General features: G+C 41.9%; 1 protein-coding gene across 2 annotated transcripts; it reads left to right on the forward strand.

Annotated features, from left to right (window-relative positions):
• Positions 1 to 3,091: 3,091 nt before the first annotated feature.
• Positions 3,092 to 18,634, forward strand: Mob1a (MOB kinase activator 1A). Of its 2 annotated transcripts, none has more exons than XM_051154795.1 (6): positions 3,092 to 3,320; positions 6,455 to 6,621; positions 9,107 to 9,200; positions 12,246 to 12,379; positions 15,823 to 15,986; positions 18,216 to 18,634. In XM_051154795.1, exons 1-6 carry the CDS (start codon positions 3,307 to 3,309, stop codon positions 18,291 to 18,293), a joined length of 651 nt encoding a protein of 216 aa, XP_051010752.1. In that variant the 5' UTR covers positions 3,092 to 3,306; the 3' UTR covers positions 18,294 to 18,634. The 2 variants fall into 2 exon arrangements, with proteins under 2 accessions (XP_051010752.1, XP_051010753.1); XM_051154796.1 differs by having other exon boundaries at positions 6,458 to 6,621.
• Positions 18,635 to 20,866: the final 2,232 nt, after the last annotated feature.

The raw sequence follows: 20,866 nt of genomic DNA on the forward strand, positions 1-20,866 counted from the left end.
CCTCCCCCTATGCCCTCCCTCCTTTCTTTTTGGAGAAAGAGAGACTTCACACGGGTATCAACCCATGTTGGCATATCAACAGGACTGGGCCTATCTTCTACTGAGACTAGACAAGGCAGCTCAGTAAGGGAAAGGGATCCAAAGGCCAAGCACAGAGTCAGAGATAACCCCTGCTCCTGATGCTAGATGTCCCACAAGAGGACCAAGCTGCACATCTGTTACACATGTGTGGTGGTGGTAGGGCTAGAACCGTCCCATGGATGCTCTCTGGTTGGTGGTTCAGTCTCTGTGAGCCCCTATGGTCCAGGTTAGTTGATTTTGTAGGTTTTCTTGTGGTGTCCTTGACCGCTGGCTCTTTCAATCCTTCCTTCGCTCTTCTGTAAGATTTCCCAGTTGACTGACTGTGGGTCTCTGCCTAATGTTGACTGTGGGTCTCTGCATTTGTTTTCATCAGCTGCTGGGTGAGGCCACTCAGGTGGCTGTTGCACAAGCCTTCTGTCTGCAAGTAGAGCAGAGTGTTATTAATAGTGTCAGTGGCGGGTGCTCCCTCACGGCATACGACTCAAGTTGGGCCAGTCACTAATTGACTGGGTTGAAGATTTTGTGTGTGGGTTGGTGTCCCCTCCCTCTACTGGAAGTCCCACCTGGCTACAGACGGTGGCCACTCCAGGCTCCATATCCTCCACTGCTGGGGGTCTAAGCTAGGGTCAACACCATATACTCCCAAGGGAGCCTACACCTCCCCCGCCTCAACTCCACAGATGCCTCCCCCCACCGATTTCAGTTCTCTCTCCCAGCCCTCCCCCCTCTCCCCACACCTGACCCCCACCCTGTTCTCCCCCCACCCCCTCTCTCACCCAGCTTCCTCCCTCCAGCTGCTTTAGATGTCTATTTTATTTCCCCTCCTGAGTAAGTTTCAGCATCCTCCCTTGGGTCCTCTTTCTTCCTTAGCTGTTTTAGGTCTGTGGACTGTAAGATGGCCATCCTGTGCCATATGACTAATATCCACTTATAAGTGAGTACATACTTATGCGTGTCTTTCTGGGCCTGGGTCACCTCACTCAGGATGATACTTTCTAGGTCCATCGACTTGCCTGCGAATTTCATGATGTCCTTGTTTTTGATAGCTGGGGAGTATTCCATAGCGTAAATGTATCACCGTTTCTTTATCTGTTCTCCAGTTGAGGGACATCTAGGTTGTTTCCAGTTTCTGGCTATTATGAACAATGCTGCTATGAACATGGTTGACAAATGTCCTTGTGGTATGGTGGAACATCTTTTGGGCTCCCCGCCCCCCCCCACTTCTTTTTAAAAGAGGATTTATTTTATTTTTGTAAGTGTTTTGCCAGATTACATGAATGTGGTACCCACACATGCTTGGTGCTTGTGGAGTCCAGAAGAGAGTGTCAGAGCCTCTGGAACTGGAGTTACAGTCAGATGGAGATGCTGGGAACCGAACTCAAGTACTATACAGGACAGGCAAGTGCTCTTAATCATTAAGCTGTCTCTCTAGCCCTCACATTATACTTTAATATATGCACCTGTTTTTTTTGACTGGGCCTCTCTATGTAGTCATGGCTGTCCTAAAACTTGCTATGTAGACCAAGTTAGTCATGAACTCACAAAGCTCTGCCTGCCTCTGCCTCCCAGTGCTGGAATTAAAGGTATGTACCACCATGCCTGGCCTGCCTTGATATAGTTATAAACATGAGGACACAGATTCAAACCTTAATAGTGTTTTTAAAAAAGATTTATTTATTATGTACACAGTATTCTGCCTGCAAGCCAGAAGAGGGCACCAGATCTCATTATAGATGGTTGTGAGCCACCATGTGGTTGCTGGGAATTGAACTCAGGACCTTTGGAAGAGCAGTCTTGGAAGAGCAGTCTTGGAAGAGCAGTCAGTGCTCTTAACCTCTGAGCCATCTCTCCAGCCCTAATAATGTTAGTTTAAAATATTATTATGAGCTGGGTGTGTTGGCATGTGCCTTTAATCCCAGCACTTGGGAGGTAGAGGCAGGCAGATCTCTGTGAGTTTCATTACCAGACTGGTCTACATAGCAAGTTCCAGGACATCAGGACTATATAGAGAATCCATCTAAAAAAAAAAACCAGGAAAAGAAAGAAAGAAAGAGAGAGAGAAAGAAAAGAAAAGAAAGAAATAAACAAAAAACCCTGTATCAGGCACACAGTCTAAATCACATACAAATCTACAGAAATTACTAAAACAAAAATAAAATGAAGACGCTTACTGAAAACCCTGAAAACCTGGGTTGGGCCTCCCCCCCAATTCAGTATGGGAGAAAAAGGGAACCAACTTCTACATGTTGCCCTTACACACACTCACACACACTAATAAATACAAATTTACAGAGTGTTTTTTAAAGTTAATAAAAGGAGCCCAGCATAGTTGCGTAAACCTGTAATCCCTGCTATTAGGCGGCAGCGGCGGAGGCAAGAAGATCAGGACTTCAAGGCCATCCGTGACTATTTTAGTGAGCTTTACACTAGCCTGGGATACATAAGATTCTGTCTCCACAAAGAAGAAAGAATAAGAAAAAAAGAGAAGAAACCCAAAGTTGATAAAAATAAAATTGATGTCATTAATGTGACAGGTGACGCTTGAGTGGTTTAAAACCACCAGGAATTAGAGCAGCAAAATGCTGGCTCTCAGTTATCTCCACAGTTAGCTTTTTTCTCCTTCTTTTTTTTTTTTTTTCATTCTACCATAGTGTCATAGCGTCTACCATAGTGTAAATATATCCTTCACCAACACAAAACACGCACATGAATATTCATAGCAGTATTATAGTGTGTGTGTGTGTGTGTGTGTGTGTGTGTGTGTGTGTGTGTGTAGAGGCCACCCAAGTGTCCATCAACAAATAGGTGATGTGGCTGAAATAGTATTCCTTTAGGAAACGGAATAAAGTCCTTCTGGTAGGCGTCCGTCCCTCGGCCTCAGAATAGTTGACAGTAGTGCCATGTCAGCCCCGTTGTCAACCCGGGCCCACAGAGTGCTGATTGGCTGAGCTCAGCAAGGGGCGGGGCGAAGCCCAGCCGGATGGGAGGAAGCTTGGTCTCGCGAGATGCTGTTGGTTCCGCATTTCGGGTCTACGAGGTGTGGAAGGCTGCTTGGCAGGACGCTGCGGTCTGAGCTTGCTCGTGGCGCCTGGAACCCAGTTCCAAACCCGGGTCGTGAAGCCTCGGCCGCCCTGCCGAAGCGCGGACCGTCCGCCGCTTCCCGGTGTCCGCGGCGGCGCCGAGTCTTGACTGGGGCGGGGGCAGCGGCCCCTCGGGCTAACGAGGATGAGCTTCCTCTTGTGAGTGGGCCGGGCCGGGCCGGGGCTGGGCGGGGCGGGTGTCGGTCGCCCGGGCCGGGCCGAGGGGCCAAGCGGAGGGCGGAGCCGGACGTGTGGCTGCCCTGAGCCTGGCGCGTCGGGAAAGGTTCTCGCAGGAGGATGTGCCCTGCCTCCGTGACTCGCCGAGGCCGAGAAAGAAAAGTCCAGATCCACTGTGGTTTCCCACAGGTTTTTACATTGGAGAAGCCTTGCGCCTTATAATGTGACGTTTCTCTCTGTATCGTAGGCAGGCTTTGAACCTGGGCTCTTCTTGCCTCCGCATTCCGAGAAGCTAGGATCACAGCCTGGGCTACCAGGACAGACCTGCTTTAAATGTGGATTTTTAGGGCGGTTTGGTTTTGGTTTTGAGAGAGAGGGTCTCACTATGTAGCCTAGGCTGGCCTCGAACTCAGTACGTAGTTCAGGCTGGCCTCGAGGTCCACCTGCCTCTGCCTTCTGGGTGCTGGGATTAAAAGTGGGCGCCGCGATGTGATTCTTTTGTTTTTAAAGGTTTTTTTATTTTTTACTGGTTTATTTATTTATTTATTTTGGTTTTTCGAGACAGGGTTTCTCTGTGTAGCCTTGGCTGTCCTGGATTCGCTTTGTAGACCAGGCTGGCCTCGAACTCACAGGGATCCGTCTGCCTCTGCCTCCCAAGTGCTGGGATTAAAGGTGTGCACCATCACCGCGCGGCTAGGTTTTTTTTTTTTTTTTTTTTTTTTAGAACTCAATATATGCGTATTTTTATCTCTCCTTCTCCAACTCCTCTAGTTACCTCTCTTCAAATTTATGTCCTCCCCCCGTCCCGTATGTGTGTATACACATGTATACATCATACGTACATACATACCTAGTGAATCCAGTTAGTGTTGCCTGTATGTATGTGATTATGGGCAGTCTATGTCCCTGAAAACTCCTGACTCTTCCATAGCTTTTCAACTTAATGAGGTAAATGTGAGTTTTTATTTATAACTTAAACTGATGCCGTAGTTTTTTCCACTCATTGGCAACTCTGAATAACACTGCTGTGAACATTTGGTTATAGGTGTAGGTGTGTGTGTGTGTGTGTGTGTGTGTGTGTGAGAGAGAGAGAGAGAGAGAGAGAGAGAGAGAGAGAGAGAGAGAGAGAGAGAGAGAGAGAGAGAGAGAGAGAGATATGGGGAGTATGCATGTCAGATATCTCCTGGGTATTAAAAGTGAATTTTTACATGTTGCCCTTTGAGGCCCTGCCAAGCTTTTTAAAGCCTACAGTCATTTTGTTTCCCAACCTCACTGGGTGGGTTTTCAAAATTCCACAGATCACATACATCTGTCAATTGTCTTTCTGTTATACCTAAATATGAAGTGGAATCTCTTGTTTTACGTTCTCCCAGGGACCGATAATGTTAAGCACTGTTGTGTATTTTCAGGGCATTTGTAGATAAGGTCTAATGTAATCCTTTTCCTATATAATTTTTTTTTTGTCTTTTTTTTTTTTTTTTTTTTTTTTTTTTTTTTTTTTTTTGAGACATGGTTTCTTTTTGTATAGCCTTGCCTGTCTTGGGCTCATTTTGTAGACCACGCTAGGCTCGAATTCAACAGAGATTTGCCTGCCTCTGCCTTCCGAGTGCTGGGATTAAAGGTGTGTACCACCACTGCCTGGCTTCTTTTCCTATTTTAAAGTCAGGTTTTAAAAAATTTTTGTTAGCACCTGTTAATTATACAAAGTAATGGGCTTTACTGTGACATTTCCATACATGTATATATGGTGCAGTGGTTGTGTTGATCTGCCTTTTTGGTTTGAATTGTAAGAATTCTTGATGGTTTTTGGATATGAGTGTCTCATCCCATCTATGACTTAAAAATGACTTTAAAAATCCATCCTTTGGATTACTTTAACTGTCTTGATGGCATCATTGGAAGAAAAATGTATTTTTAAAAGATTTATTTAGTTAGTTTTTGTTGTTTTGAGATAGGGTCTCACTATGTAGCTCTGATTGTCCTAGAATTCACTGTCTTCACCCTCATAGAGATCTGCCTTTCCCTCCAGAGTGCTGGGGTTAAAGATGTGTACCAGTATGCCCATCTTCAGATTTATTTTTACTTTATGTGTATGGGTGTTTTGCCTGCATGTATGGATATATATACCATGTGCATCCAGTACCTATGGATGCCAGAAGAGGGCATCTGATCCCCTGGATGATCATGAGCCATCATGTGAGTGCTGGGAACTGTACTCCAGTCGTCTGCAAGAACAGCAAGTATTAAAAAAAAAAAAGAAAAAGAAAAAGAAGAAGAACAGCAAGTATTCTTAACCACAGAGCCATCTCTTTAGCCCTTGAAGCACACATCTTAATTTATAATATGAAGATCATATTGAATCTTAAGAAGTCAATTAATGTTAATTTTCCAAGTTTAGTTTCCTGTCATTCAGTTTCCTATCTCCATGTGTTCCGGGGTGATCTTTATGACTTAATACTTTAAAAAAAATGAATATAGTTCTTTAACAAGCATGTGCTTCACATTGTTCAAACAGCATATAAGGCTCCCAGCTTGTGTGTGTCAGTCTTGTTTTGGTTGACCGTACTCAGTTCTTCACGGTGTCCTCCCCAGGAAGTGCCCTCAAGTGCTCAGCAAGTCTTAGCGTGGGATTACAGGTGTGCACAGGATGCCTGGTTTGTTATGTGAGTGATAGCATCTGAACTCTGAGTCTTTAAGATTGTGCAGCAAGTGCTCTTACCTAGCGAATCATCTATTCAGTCTATGCTCTCACTTTTATAGGTGGAAAAAAAAAGAAAGGTGTGTGTGTGTGTGTGTGTGTGTGTGTGTGTGTGTGTGTGTGTGTGTGTTGCTGTGCTGGAACCCAGGGCCTCCCAAGTGCTGGGCAAATGTTTGATGCTACTGCATTCTTTATTGTCATCATCCCCTTCTCCATCTTGGCCTTTTTCAGGGAGTGCTTTTTATTGATCAACTTATTTATTCCAATATTTATTTAGTTGTATGTGTATGTGTAAAGGCAGTACATGCTTGTAACTGCTTAGCCATCTTCCCAGCACCGTTAGGGCCATTTATGTCCTTAAAATGCCACTCTTCTTTCATTCCTAAATATTCATATATTTTTACTTTTAACCCAACAGCAGCAGCCGCTCTTCAAAAACATTCAAACCGAAGAAGAATATTCCTGAAGGGTCCCATCAGTATGAGCTCTTAAAACATGCAGAAGCAACTCTAGGAAGTGGCAATCTGAGGCAAGCTGTTATGTTGCCAGAGGGAGAGGACCTCAATGAATGGATTGCTGTGAATAGTAAGTTTTTAAGAACGTTTAACTTGTTGATTCACAGAATTTGCTGAAATCGCATTTAATGAATCATCTATAGGTATAACTATTGTAATATAACAGCTATCTATGAAAAGGGAAATACAAGTATATTTAGACTTCACCTGGCAAAGTATATGCTTGTGTGGTTGAACGGTGAGACTTAAGGAGAAGTGCTGGGTGTCCAGGGCACTGTTTGGGAGAATATTGTGAAGAAATGAATAAGGTCAACTAAATCAGTACATGCACAGTGGGAAGCTTGTATGTTGTTTGAACAATGTGAAATACTACTTATTTAGGGAAACCCTGTTTTTAAATTTTATTCAAATTATCAAGTTTGGGCTAGAAAAATAGGTTAGTGTTTAAGAGGGCCCAGTTTGATTCCCAGCATCCACATAGGGCAGCTCACAGCTGCCTGTAACTTTAGCTCCAGGGAATCTAGCAGTCTCTTCTGGACTCACATGTTTATACCCACAGATACAAATGCACATAATTTAAATACATTTTAAAGCCAGGTATGGTGGCACACACCTGTAATCCCAGCACTCAGGAAGGCAGATCTCTGTGAGTTCTAGGCCAGCCTCGTCTACAAAGTGAGTCCAGGACAGCAAAGGCTACACTACACAGAGAAACCCTGTGTAAATAAAACAAAACAAACAAAGATTTTTTTTTAAATTAAACCTCAGATTATGTTATTCTGAAGGTATGTGTTGGCTTCTTGCCAGTTTAGATTTTTCTTTGAGGTTTAATTGCTCTAACTCATATATTCAAACCTTTTTGTCTTTGGCCAGCAGGGTAGTCCAGCTGGTAAAAATACTTGTTGCCTGGATTCAATCCCTGGAATCCACACGGTGGAAAAAGAGGATTAATTTCTGGAGATTGTCCTCTGAGCTCCATGTATATGTACATTCTGTGCACACACATACTGTGAATAAATAAAATGTAAAATACAAAAAAACCCAAACACACACACACACACACACACACACACACACACACACACACACACACACAAATACTTTTGGTCCCAGAATCTCTTTATTCTTTTAAAAATTACTTTGGGGCTGGAGAGATGACTCAGTATTTGAGAGCTCATAATGCTCTCTCTCACTTTCTCTTTTTAAAAAATCCTTAATATATATATATTTTAAAGATTTACTTATTTATTATTTATACAATGTTTTGCCTGCAGGCCAGAGGAGGGCACCAGATCTCATTATAGATAGTTGTGAGCCACCATGTGGTTGCTGGGAGTTGAACTCAGGACCTCTGAAGAGCAGTCAGTGCTCTTAACCTCTGAGCCATCTCTTCAGCCCCTCATAATGCTCTTATAAAGGATGAGAGTTTAGTTCCCCAGCACTCACATCAGGCATCTCTGTTACTCCAATTCCTGGCCGACCCAACGTTTCTGGTCTTCACAGGCACCTGAACTCCTGTACAAAACCCCTTCCTCCACATTAAAATAGGTCTTAAAAAAGATTACTGAGCATGTCAGAGAACTGTTTGGTTGGTTTGTTGGTAGCCCTGGCTGTTCTGGAACTCACTCTGTAGACCAGGTTGACCTTGAACCCACAAAGATCCACCTGCCTCTGCCTCCTGAGTGCTGGGATTAAAGTGTTTGACACCATTGGTTGGCTCAGAATTATTTTCTTAATCCATTTTTGAAGAAACTTCGAAAGCCTTAGTTTGTTGTTGTTGTTTTTTTTTTCTTCAGGTACTCCTTTAGATAGGATCACCATACTTTGAAAAATGTTCCAAGTCTTAATGATTTTCTTCACATCCAGTCTAGTTTGTCCTTTATTCCTTCCTCCTCATCCTCTGGATCTAGCAGAAGCTCTTTTGGAATGTTCTCTCTGACTCCCTTAGTCCTTCCTGATGTTTTGTTTTCTCTGAACTTCTAGAACTTACTGTTGGCATGTGGGCCCCAAGTTCTTCTGTTTTAAATTACTCATTTTTAAGCTCTCCTGTTAGCATATACCCCAGACTAGGTATTTAATTCCAAGTCCTTTTTGAGTGGTCTTCAGTATGCCAAAGGCCTCAAATACAGACACTGAAGCAGATGTTTGAAATGTACCATACAGTGTGTGGCTTCTCACTAAATTTGCTCTACAATACCTTTTTCTCGTTCCTAACAGATGATGGTATGTAGTAGTTTAGATTGATAAGCTACGAATCTTTCAGCTCCTTGGATTTAATCTAATAAAAACTCCAGTGATTTACTAGTTTCTATTAAGATTAGCCCCGGTATTTTGCTCAAATCAGTTGGACATAGCAGTATGCTCCTGTAATCCCAGTTGCTTGGGAGGCTGAGGCAGGAGGATTGTGTGAGCCCAGGAGGTCAAGACTAGTGTGGGCAACGTAGACCCCATCTCACAAAAGAAAAGATTGTTTATTTTCCCTTTGGCTGAGAGGTCTCTTTGGTGTGTTGCAGTTTATGTAGATACTTGACACACTGGTGGCTTTGTCTCTGCAGCTGTGGATTTCTTCAATCAGATCAACATGCTGTACGGGACCATTACGGAATTCTGCACGGAGGCCAGCTGCCCAGTCATGTCTGCAGGGCCCAGGCAGGTCTCCAGCTGCTTACGTAGAGTTTTGGATAGTTTCCTTTATTTATTTATTTTTATTAATCTTTTTTATTTTTTACATATATTTATATTGTTACACATATATACAATAAACTACCTACAGCAAGAGTAACCATGAACCAGTCAGGAATTACATAAATGTTACATTCTTAGTGTTTTGGCTATTTGTATTTGGCAACCTTGAAAACATCTTTCCTATCTTGGTGTATCTAAAGTTCTGAATGTAAATCAGTATCTATAATATCTCATCATTATCAACTTAAAACATCTATATAGACCTAAAAATATCTCAATCTCTAAACAACTAAGGTTAATTGTAAAACTAAACTATCTGGTCTTCAACCCTATCAGAGACTTCAGAATGAATAAAATTAATTATCTGAGTCGACAGAGAGGGCAGGTTAGCAGCTTCCCAAATGAGAAGATGGCAGAGACAGTTTGCTGCTGAACAGTCACCCAAAATTCTCTATAATGTTGGAGCATCATCTTCAGCCTTCCAGCCCAAAATATCTGATAGACATATTTGTGAGGCAGGAGCTATTGAGGACTTGCTTATCCTGTCTTGGCAGAGTTTGCCCGTTGACTCTGCTTGCATCCAAACTTTCCCTTTAAAGGCAGAATTCTCTCTGTGGCTGAAACAAGGACATTTTGCCAAGGGGCTGGTTTGCTACATTTGAAGCCATCTCTATAAAGAGGTTCTTTGATGCTCATCATCCTCTTTTAGGTAGGCTGTCTCATTGTCAATGAATCTTTAAAATAATAAAAATGTTTTTAAATGCCATATTCTGTATGTCTCTGAGTGAGGTTTTTGAAGACCTTATTTAACTATTTTACCTTATCTTTCTATAGAATCCTATCTATTTGTTGCACCTAAGATGTATATTCTTGTGATTAAAAATAGGTAGTAATTGATATGGTTTGATCAATTAATAATTAACTTGTATAACTTATTTATCATAAACAGCCTACAAAAGCACTTTCAAAGTATTGGAAGTAAACCTTGTATTATAATGAGTTATATGGATACAATACCACATATTAAGAGTAGAAATAGGGCTGGAGAGAAGGGTCAGAGGTTAAGAGCACTGACTGCTCTCCCAGAAGTCCTGAGTTCAATTCCCAGCAACCACATGGTGGCTCACAACCATCTATAATAAGATCTGATGCCTTCTTCTGGCCTGCCGGTGTACATGCAGGCAGAGCACTGTATACATAATAATAAATAAATACATCTTTTTGAAAAAAAGAGTAGAAATATATATAATGTATGTGCAGAATAATCTTAAATTTGAATTCTATACCACTATATCTAAAATTAAACTTATTTTGCATCTATATACAAAGTTCTATACCAGTGAATTAAAAATTACCTTGTGAGTGATAATTAAGGCATTAAGTTAAGGAATAGATTCAGTAATCTAATTTTTGTTCTATCTTCCCTATATATTTCTATATTCCCCCTTCTTTCTTTACAGTCCCTATCTCCAAATCTAAGAATGGAAGATAAAGGAAAAGAGAGATATCCCTAAGTCCAACCTTGTTTTCTCTCTAAATAAGACCAATAATAACTTATAACCAACTCCCATTGAAAATAACCCTCACTCAGCCAGACATGGTGGCGCACACCTTTAATCCCAGCACTCAGGAGGCAGAGGCAGGTGGATTGCTGTGAGTTTGAGGCCAGCCTGGTCTACAAAGCAAGTCTAGGACAGCCAATGCTACACAGAGAACCCTTGTCTTGAAAAACCAAAAAGAAAGAAAGAAAATAGCCCTCTGTAGCCCAAGAAAGCAAACAAAAACCTACCCGACCCCCCTTAAAGGTAATGGGGTGTCATTTTCTTAATGCTTCTTCTGGCTGATTTGGGACACTAATACCTTTGTAGGAGCCCAAATAAAATTGGGGAAATGGTTAAACAAGCTAGGAATAGCATTTGTGGTCTAGTTTTTAAATGTTGAGAAATTGAAGGCTTAATTAGAGTCCTGTGTGGGACAGACTGAAATACTGGACCAATTGGGAAGCTTTCTTCAAAGGTTTTGCTCTTGGTGCTGGGACTCAGGCGCACTGGTGTCATGTAGCTCTCACTTTGGGTTTAGGTTGCTCTGCAGTCCTGCTGATGAGAAGCGCTGTGGGGTCAGCACCACCATCTTAGCTCTCCCAAGGTTACTCTTGGATAGTTTCTTCTATAACTAATAAACATTAGATAATAAAGACTTTTTACCTTTTTCATGTAGAGATAATTTTCAGTTTGTGAGTTCTTGGCTGTTCAGCAATAGCTCTTGCTGTTACATACTTTGGCATATGGGTACTCAGTGTTTAACATTTATATTGTAATTATATTGTTCTATTGTAGGAGTAAAAGTATAGAAATTTGAATTAGGGGCCAGTGAGATAGCTCAGAGGCTATAAAGGCACTTAGTGCTAAGCCTGGTGACTTAAATTCCTTTCTTAGGTGGAAGGAAAGAATGACTTTTATAAGTTGTTCTCACATATACTGTGTGTACAAGCCCATACAAATAAATAAATGTACTTTGAAAAGAAATGTGAGTTAGATTCATCCCAAAAGATCTCTATTTTGTTTATTTATTTTTATTAGAGTTCAATGTCTTACAAGAATTTTTTGGTGATCTTTTAATATTTGTTTGTTTGGTTTTTTTTTTTGGTCTGTTACCTGTATAATATTCATGAAAGTAGGTGCACATTCCAAAAGATGTTGGGCTAAAATGGATGTATAGTCCCAGCACTCAGGGAGGCAGAGGCAGGTAGATTGCTGTGAGTTCAAGGCCAGCCTGATCTACAAAATGAGTCCAGGACAACCAAGGCTGCACAGAGAAACCCTGTCTTGAAAAACAAAACAAAAGAAAACAACAAAAAAGGTGTTGGATTAAAAACAGGCTTAGAGCTTCCTATAATTTCTTAGAGTCACATAAAGTTTCTGTGGACAGAATGTGAACTTGCTTTGATTTTACAGATTGTACATGTTAAAGTTTAAACAACTGTTAGTAACACTTCATTGCTGTCTGCAGGTATGAATACCATTGGGCAGATGGCACCAATATTAAAAAGCCAATCAAGTGTTCTGCACCAAAATACATTGACTACTTGATGACTTGGGTTCAGGATCAGCTTGATGATGAAACTCTTTTTCCTTCAAAGATTGGTAAGTTAACACTGAACACCCTTTTTTTCTGAGTGATGGCTGTAATCTCTAAATGCTCTGTTACTTTAAATCCGCTTCACAGAAAAGGCCACTCTCTCTAAATCTTATGCCATGTGTGTCCCCCAGCTTGCCTGCTTGTTTTTCTTCACACCAGTTAGCACTCATTTGTAAAATATTTTTCTAATTTGATTAAATTGGATATATTTTAAAATAAAAAGTATTATCCTGTATGTGTGGTGTAAGTATGTAGGATTTATGTGCAGGTCAGACAACTTCTTGGATTTGGTCCTTCCACCTTTACGTGTTTTTTTTTTTTTTTTTGGTTTGTTTGTTTGTTTTGAGACAAGAGTCTCACTATGTAGCCCTAGTGTCCTGGCACACACTGTGTAGACCAGGCTGGCCTCAAACTTACAGAGTTCATCCTGCCTCTGCTTCCCTAGTGCTGGGACTAACGGTGTGCGCCACTGTGTCTATCCTTTATATACATTTTGAGGATCCAACTCAGGTCTTTAGGCTTTCATGGCAAGCACCTTACCCACTGAGTCATCTCACTGGCCGTAAACTTTTGTTTTAATGTTCATTTAAAAATACTGATGAAGGGGCCAGCAAGATGGCCTAATAAGTAGAGGTACTTAGTGTCAAGCCTGGTAGCCTGAGACCCACATGGTGGATGGAAGTTGTTCTCTGTCTTTCACATGTGCCTTACAGCGTATGCATGGCTACATTTGTGTTCATGCACACACAAATATTAATGAGATTAAATATTTTTTGAGCTGGGCATGGTGGTACATGAGTGGTGTGATCCCAGCAGTTGGCAGAGGCAGGCATATCTCTGTGAGTTCGAGGCCAGCCTCATCTACAAAGTGAGTCCGGGACAGCCAAGGATACACAGACCCTGTCTCAAAAAACAAAGGGGAAAAAAAAAAGATTTTCCGATATATTTACATTTCCTGTTCTGCTTATGTCCTTTGTCTGTTACAGACATTTGGTCTTTGTCTTGTAAACTATATGTCTTGTAAGCTATTCTTCCCCTCGGACACCTTGGTCTTATTTATGGGGTGTTTTGCTATATACACTTCTTATTTTGCTCATTTCCTTTAAAATGTGGGTTGTTTTGTTGTTGCTTTTTGTGGTGCTAGGGATTGAAGTGTAGCCTTGTGTGTGCTAGGCACATGTTCTGCCCTGAGCTCTCGCAGCCCCAAATTGCATTTTGATAGCAAGAAAGTTAATAATTCTTTTTGTGCTAGAGCTCAGACCCAAGGCCCTTCACATGGTTGAGCACAGGCTCTACCACTAATTACACCCCAACTTCTCCATTACTCTTTGAAAATGTTCTGCTAGGAGAACATTTCTGGCTTGCTACTAATTTTGAGTTTGGTATGGTACTGAAGATTGAAATCAGACTGCTTGTGGGCCGGGCATGGTGGCGCACGCCTTTAATCCCAGCACTCGGGAGGCAGAGGCAGGCAGATCGCTGTGAGTTCAAGGCCAGCCTGGTCTATAAAGTGAGTCCAGAATGGCCAAGGCTACACAGAGAAACCCTGTCTCGAAAAAACCGAAAAAAAAAAAAAAAAAAAAAAACCAGACTGCTTACAGTTTTGGGGGTTCTGAGCAGCTTCTTGTGCTCTTTTTCTCTCTTTTCTGGTTTTGTTTTGTGCTCCTCTTTATAGTCTAAGGCACTTCTGGGAGAAATATTTAGATCAAGTGTTATATACTTAGGCTGGAGTTGGGGAACATGGTGGCACATACCTGCAATCCCAGCACTCCAGAGGCTGAGACAGGAGGACTGCTGAGTGTTCCAGGCTAGCCTGTGGTACAGAGCTTTGTCTCAAAGAAACAAAAAACTGTTAGGCTTGGCTTGTTAATAACATTCTTGAATTAAACCATGGATTTCCTTTATTATATATTGGCTCATTTGAATATGTTCTATTAAATTTAGTTTAGAAAGTACTGAGACTAAGACAGTTTATATACTTACTTGGTTATTTTTTGAGGCAAGATCTCATTTAGCTAAGTTTGGCCTTGAATTCACTGTGTAGCTGATGGTGACCTTCACTGCTCCAGCCTTCTATCTCCACCTCCCACTTGCTGAGGTTATGAAAGTCTCACCAGCACCCAGCAGAGCCTCCTTTGTTCTCAGCTTCTCATCCTGTTCCTTCCCCTGCCGCCTCCTCTTATAATAACCCATTAGGTTTAAGATTCTGCCCTTAGAAACAGCTCATAAGTTCCCATGTAATGCTTGAAAAGTCAGGTTAGCTAAGACTAGGGGTTAGGGATACCACAAAAATTAGCAAGATGTATTAACTATCAAGCTTTTAAGGGCTGGCTCATGAAAGAAGAAAATAAGATGCATGGAAGTAATGCTGTTAGAGCCTCCATTTTCCCAGAGGTTGAAAGGTGTTTACTTAGAGTGGTTCTGAGGAGCTGGCTTTTGAAGCTGACTTTTTGTCAGGCCTGGGACTCACTGTGGAGTCCATGGACTGTCAGAGATCCACCTGTTTGTGCCTTAAATTAAAGACAAGCACCACAAGCTGAGCAGGGAAGTGTCTTCTTAGTGCTGCTTCTTGTTGGTTTGTGTGGCCAGTGCTGGCTCTCTGCCATTCTCCTGTCCAGTTTCTAAATGACCTTGGTTCTATCAGCCAAACTTGTCAGGAGTGTAGCCAGTCACCCCATGGCTACCTCTTGGAGAGGTTCCCATACCTCCCAGCTTTCTCAAGAGGAGTTTCTTTTCTCTGAAAAGGAATGAGGTCCCCCTTCTGCTGTTTCATGAAAGATCACCCCTTCTTAGGCTACAGGAAAATGAAGACCTACTTTCCAGAGTAATGTAGAAGCGGAGATATTCTGTACTTGTAGAGGATGGTAATGACTTGAGGGGTATCTGTCTTTTACTTTGTTTAGGAAAATGTCCATTCCCAAATGGTTTTTGTTTGTTTGTCTTTTTTTTAATTGTTTTTTTTTTTTTTTTTTTCAAGATAGGGTTTCTCTGTGTAGCTTTGGCTGTCCTGGACTCACTTTGTAGACCAGGCTGGCCTCGAGCTCACAGACATCTACCTGCCTCTGCCTCCCTGAGTGCTAGGATTATAGGCGTGCGCCACCATGCCTGGCTTCTAAATGTTTTTGGTTTTTCTTCCCTATTACAAATGACAGAAGTGATGTTTATAACCATAGTACTTATTCTTGCTGCATTTCACCTCAGGAAGAAATGGATATTAAACAACTAACATTCATTTGAATCATGATCCAGCAGCCTCTATGCCCGTGTCTGCTGTTGTAGGCAGTCAGGGTGGGGTGTGAGAATACTTAAGTTAGGGTTTGCCTTGCCTCCTCTACTCTGAAGTAGACTTGTGACTGTGTGACCTTGTGTACTAGAGTTGCTCCAGTGGTATCAAGACTTGATGCCTTCTGATTTGATAATAGACTGATAGGTATGCATTTGATTACAGGTGTCCCATTTCCCAAAAACTTTATGTCTGTGGCCAAGACTATTCTGAAGCGTCTCTTCAGGGTTTATGCCCACATTTACCACCAGCACTTTGACTCCGTGATGCAGCTGCAGGAAGAGGCCCACCTCAACACCTCCTTTAAGCACTTTATTTTCTTTGTTCAGGTAGGTGAGCCATATTGACCTCTTGACTGTGGACCTTGGTAACTTAGTAAGAGCTCTGTCTTATTCATACATGTAGAATGTCTAAGCACAAGCTTTGTTCTGTGCTTAGTTCTGTTCTCCACCTGTTATCAGTTCATGAAGCTGTAGGGAAGTGGCACAGCACTTAAGAACATGGACAGTTACTGCAGAGGATGTCAGGAGGCTCACTACAAGGGATCTGGCCTCCTCGCCTAGCTTCTGCAGGTGCATGCACATGTGTGGTCCATAGAAACTCATGAAGACTCATCTATACACCTGAAATAAATAACTAAATCGTTAAAAAAGAAAGGAAGAAAGGCAGCTGGTTGCCTAGGGCTTCCCTTGGTCATCCAGTTTGTGGCCCATTGCCTATGTGTACTAACTTAGAATTACAACTTTAAAGGTCAACATAATTCACATTATTTGGGGAAAAAATTGAAGAATTATCAGAGCATAATGCCATACCTCTGAAATCCCAGCCAGACCTTTTTTTCAAAAGGCCAGAAAAGAGCTGGAGAGACAGATGGCTCAGCAGTAAAGAGCACCTTCTGCTCTTTCAGAGAACCTGAGTTCATTTTCTAGTACCTGCATTGGGAAGCTCACATCCACCTGTAACTGCAGTTCCAGGGGTTCTGATACCTACTTCTGTTCTCTTCAGACAACGCCACACATGTGGCATGCGCACACTCTCTCTCTCTCTCTCTCCTCTCTCTCTACTCCTCACACACTAAACTTTGTTTTTCCCCTGAGACAGGGTTTCTCTGTTTTAGCCTTGGCTGCCCTGGACCAGGCTGGCCTTAAACTCACAGCAATCCACCTGCCCCTGCCTCCCGAGCCACATTAAACTTTTTTAAAAAGCAGAAAATGACTATTTAGAGCTAGGCAATTCTGTATGTAAAATATTATTTTATAGTAGGGAAACTTGAGATCCTTTTAGTGATTATTGTGTATTATAGTCTGTGTATAATATAAAGGCTATACCGTTCTTAAAGATTTTTATTTTTCTGAGATTGTTTTTGTGCCTTGTGTGTGCACAAGTGTTTGTATGTATGCTCATATGTTTAAGTATAAAATTAAAAGTTGACTTCTCATGATGTGGCCATTATCAAAGGTTCAGTTTGTAATTTTTAGGTCATTTTTATATAAACTCATGCATTTGATTTTGGTGTTTAACACAATGATGGGGATCATCCCATAGCTATAGTTCCTCACCCCCACCCCACCCCCACCCCCACAGCTGGTTAGGGAGTCTGATATACCAACACTATAAAAATAATGAATCATGTCTTGGTCTTTCTGGGACCCAGTCACACCTTGTGATCTTATGGGTCACTAGACACTGTTGACACTAGAGGTTCCAGGATTGTAGGAGCTGTCAGGAAGTAGGGAGGAAGACCAGCATATGTCACAATATCACCTATGTTCTAGTTCTTAAATTCTTTGAATATGTCTATGCATGTAGGTACTCATGTAAATGGAAGCCAGAAGTCAACATTGGGCATGTCCCCAACACTGGGTATCAGTGGTTTGGCTAGACTTCTGGCCAGTAAGCTCCAGGGATCCTCCTGTTTCTGCCTCCCCAGCACTATGGTTATGGACTCAGATCTTCGTGCTTGTGTGATAAGAGTTTTACCAACTGAGCCTTCTCCTCAGCTTATACTTGTTTTTAAAAGGAGTAAACGGGGCCAGGGATGTGGCTCAGCGGAAGGGGGTTTTGTCCAGTATGTACAAGGTGCGGAGTTCAATCTTGAGTACTGTTAAAAAAAGAAACAACAACAAAAAAACAACAAAATTTTAGCTGGCGTTGTGGGCATATACCTTTAATCCCAGCACTCAGGGAGGTAGAGGCAGGCAGATCTCCATGAGTTCGAGGCCAGCCTGGTCTAAAGGCTACAAAGAGAAACCCTGTCTCAAAAACCAGTAAATAAATAAATAAGAAAAACAGTCCTACTCCCAGCACTCGGGAAGCAGAGGCAGGCGGATCTCTGTGAGTTTTAGGCTAGCCTGGTCAAAAAGTTAGTCCAGGACAACCAAAGCTATAGAGAGAAACCCTGTCTTTAAAAGAAAGTAAGAAAAACAGTCCTTTTATATATCATAGAAGTAATTTTTTTCAGATTTCAGAAAACTAGGTTTAGGAGGCCGTTCTCTGAAAAATATGTAAGCGTTTCAGTTTTGGTTCATGATTACATTTTTCTTTTCTTCTCTTTCTAGGAGTTTAATCTGATTGATAGGCGTGAGTTGGCACCACTTCAGGAATTAATTGAGAAGCTTGGATCTAAAGACAGATAAATGTCTCTTCTAGAACACAGTTATCCTCTTCTTGCTTTATCTACTGCTAGCACTCTCTCATTGCCATTTGGTATGGACTAGTGATACTGACTATAAGAAAGCAGGATCAAAAGACCCATTGTGTCTGCAGAGAAAATTGTCCCAAAGGTAGGTTGACCGGATAGCTTCAGAACAATCCTGTGACACAGCCAAATCAGAGTTGCTGTGTGGCCACCACTGTTATTGTTAGTGTCCTTTGTTTTAACCTCATGACTAACCTGCAGTTTGTTATTGAGCTTTGTTCAAGAAAGTGATTGAGTTTTTCTGTGTGACAACATAATGGACATTAAGTTTTCAGCAGTGACTTATTAGTAAGAAATTAGTAACAAATTTCTTAACACAGATCAGTTTGCTTCATTTTACAAATTGAAGCAGTGTTCTGTTTCTAAATCCCAACATTTACAGCTTCTTTTTCACTTTGGATGGCCTTTTATTTCATATCTGTATACTGATGTTTTATAGGCAAGAATGTATATTTTTAGCCAGGCATGATGGTGCATGCCTGTTACCTGACACTGTGGAAGCAGAGGCAGGAGGATCACACATTTGAGGCTGGCTTAGGCTACATTGTAAAACTGTGCGGGGGGATTGGGGGGTTGGGGGGAGGTGGGGGGGCTGCAAAATCCACAAGGCTTAACTCACAGGCATATGTGGACTAAGATTAACCAAAGTTATTTTAAGTCACTTGTCTTATTGAACTTGTTTGGGATTGTCTTCATGTCTGTCTGAGGAGAGTACACAGCAGATAAACCCTGTCTCTGACCGCGGCCTTGTAGGCTCTCCTTTGAAAGTCTCGCTCAGATTCCCTTCATAGGTAGCTTTTGACAGATACCAAGAAAACTCCCAAAAACCTGTGACAGACTTGGGCCTCAAAGCCACTATTTTCATTGATGTTTCCTTGCAGTTCTGGAGGGAACAGTAGAGAAAAAAAAAGTATTCAGAGTATTTGATACTTCCTAATGATTCCATCTTTTTATTGCAACTTGAAATTTACATTTATGTGTAGAAATGCAGAGACTTTATGGCAATAAGGACGAGAGTCAAAACCGCAGAACAGCTTGAGGGTGTGTGGGCTGCAGAAGGTCTCCCTGCTGCCTTTTAGAGGGGGAGAGTGACAGCAGCCTGCCTTCACTCTGTTGTTACCCAAAGACTGCATTGTGCTTGAGCTCTTGGACTTCTATCCTGCTTGTCTTTGTATCAAAACTTGAATTTTTGCTCATTCTGTCAGGATAAAAGATTCTGATTGAGGAAGGTGCCTGCTTTTCATTTGGTCTCAGATCCAGTCAGTTCTGGCTGCCTCCTCAGATGTGCATGCCATCCTAAGTATCCTGAACACTTGCCCGAAGGGTGGTGCTGGCATTCTGTGTGCCAGAGCTAGGATTCACACAGTGCTCACTGGTCTCCTACATGGCTTTGTAAAGTTAGGGTTGATGAGATTTTGTTATTTATTTTATTTCCACTAGACTATACAGGAAAGAAAAGCTCCAGTTTTAATAACTCACTTTCACTATGTTCTTAATTATGCTTGGAATTTTAAAGGAACTGTTTTATTTTATTTTGGCTGGAACCACACATCACCATTAGGGGAATTCAAGTTGGGATAATAGTTTAAGGAAGAAAGGACAGCTTGTAAACACCTCACAACCCAGGTGTATATAAAGGCCCAGATGTCAGCTGTTGTACAAGTGTATGACAGTCATCTTCAGACAGGAAGCAGCCTTCTTGCCACCAAGAACACATCACCCCAAAACCACAGACTCCATTTACTTTGATTTGTTTAAGTTCCTAAGGAATGAAATTCTCTTTCTCAACCAGGGTTCAATCATTTTTTATGATTTCTGGTACCCTCAAAGCAAAGGTTTCTTTTATTCTCTGCATGTATTTCAGGATAGAAATGTTCTCTCCATGACTGAGCCCCATATACAGAGGCAGCTCATTAATGGGACTTAAAGAAAAACCTTGTTAGTAGTTTGAAACTTAAGATTGTCTCCGTTTTTGTTGTATCCCCTTTCCCCTCTTATGGTTTTTGTTTGTTTTGTTTTTGTTTGAGTTTTTTTGTTTGTTTTTTTATTCTAAGACAGGGTTTCTCTGTGTAGCCTTGACTGTCCTGGACTCACTTTGTAGACCAGGCTGGCCTCGAACTCACAGCGATCCTCCTGCCTCTGCCTCCTGAGTGCTGGGATTAAAGGCGTGTGCCACCATGCCCGGCTCCCTTTTTCCTTTTAAAATGAAAACAGTGCCAGACTCTCAAACTGACCTGCCTTAACCAGCAGTGTGCACACATTTGTCCATTTGCTCACCTCTGAGCTAGAAACTTGGGAGGAGGATGGTGTCTTTCCACCAATGGCTAGAGGGCCCTCTTATAACATCTGAAAAAAATCAGTCTGTCTTGCCTTCTCCACAGCTCTCCCACTCCCCTCAGCAGAAGTCAAGTTGTCCTGTCATTGCAATGGCTTCTGACTGCCTGGTGGTGCCTTAGCCCTGTGGTGCTTTAACTTCTAGGACTTTTAAAAACTTGAACAATGGGGCTGGAG

This window comes from Acomys russatus, chromosome 13 (assembly GCF_903995435.1).
Source record: "Acomys russatus chromosome 13, mAcoRus1.1, whole genome shotgun sequence".
Taxonomy (NCBI): domain Eukaryota; kingdom Metazoa; phylum Chordata; class Mammalia; order Rodentia; family Muridae; genus Acomys; species Acomys russatus.

Excerpts from the sequence above, each read along its gene's own strand:
- Mob1a (XM_051154795.1), top strand. Across the intron at positions 9,201-12,245 it reads GTCATGTCTGCAGGGCCCAG|GTATGAATACCATTGGGCAG; the intron begins GCAGGTCTCCAG and ends TGCTGTCTGCAG. Across the intron at positions 15,987-18,215 it reads ACTTTATTTTCTTTGTTCAG|GAGTTTAATCTGATTGATAG; the intron begins GTAGGTGAGCCA and ends TTCTCTTTCTAG.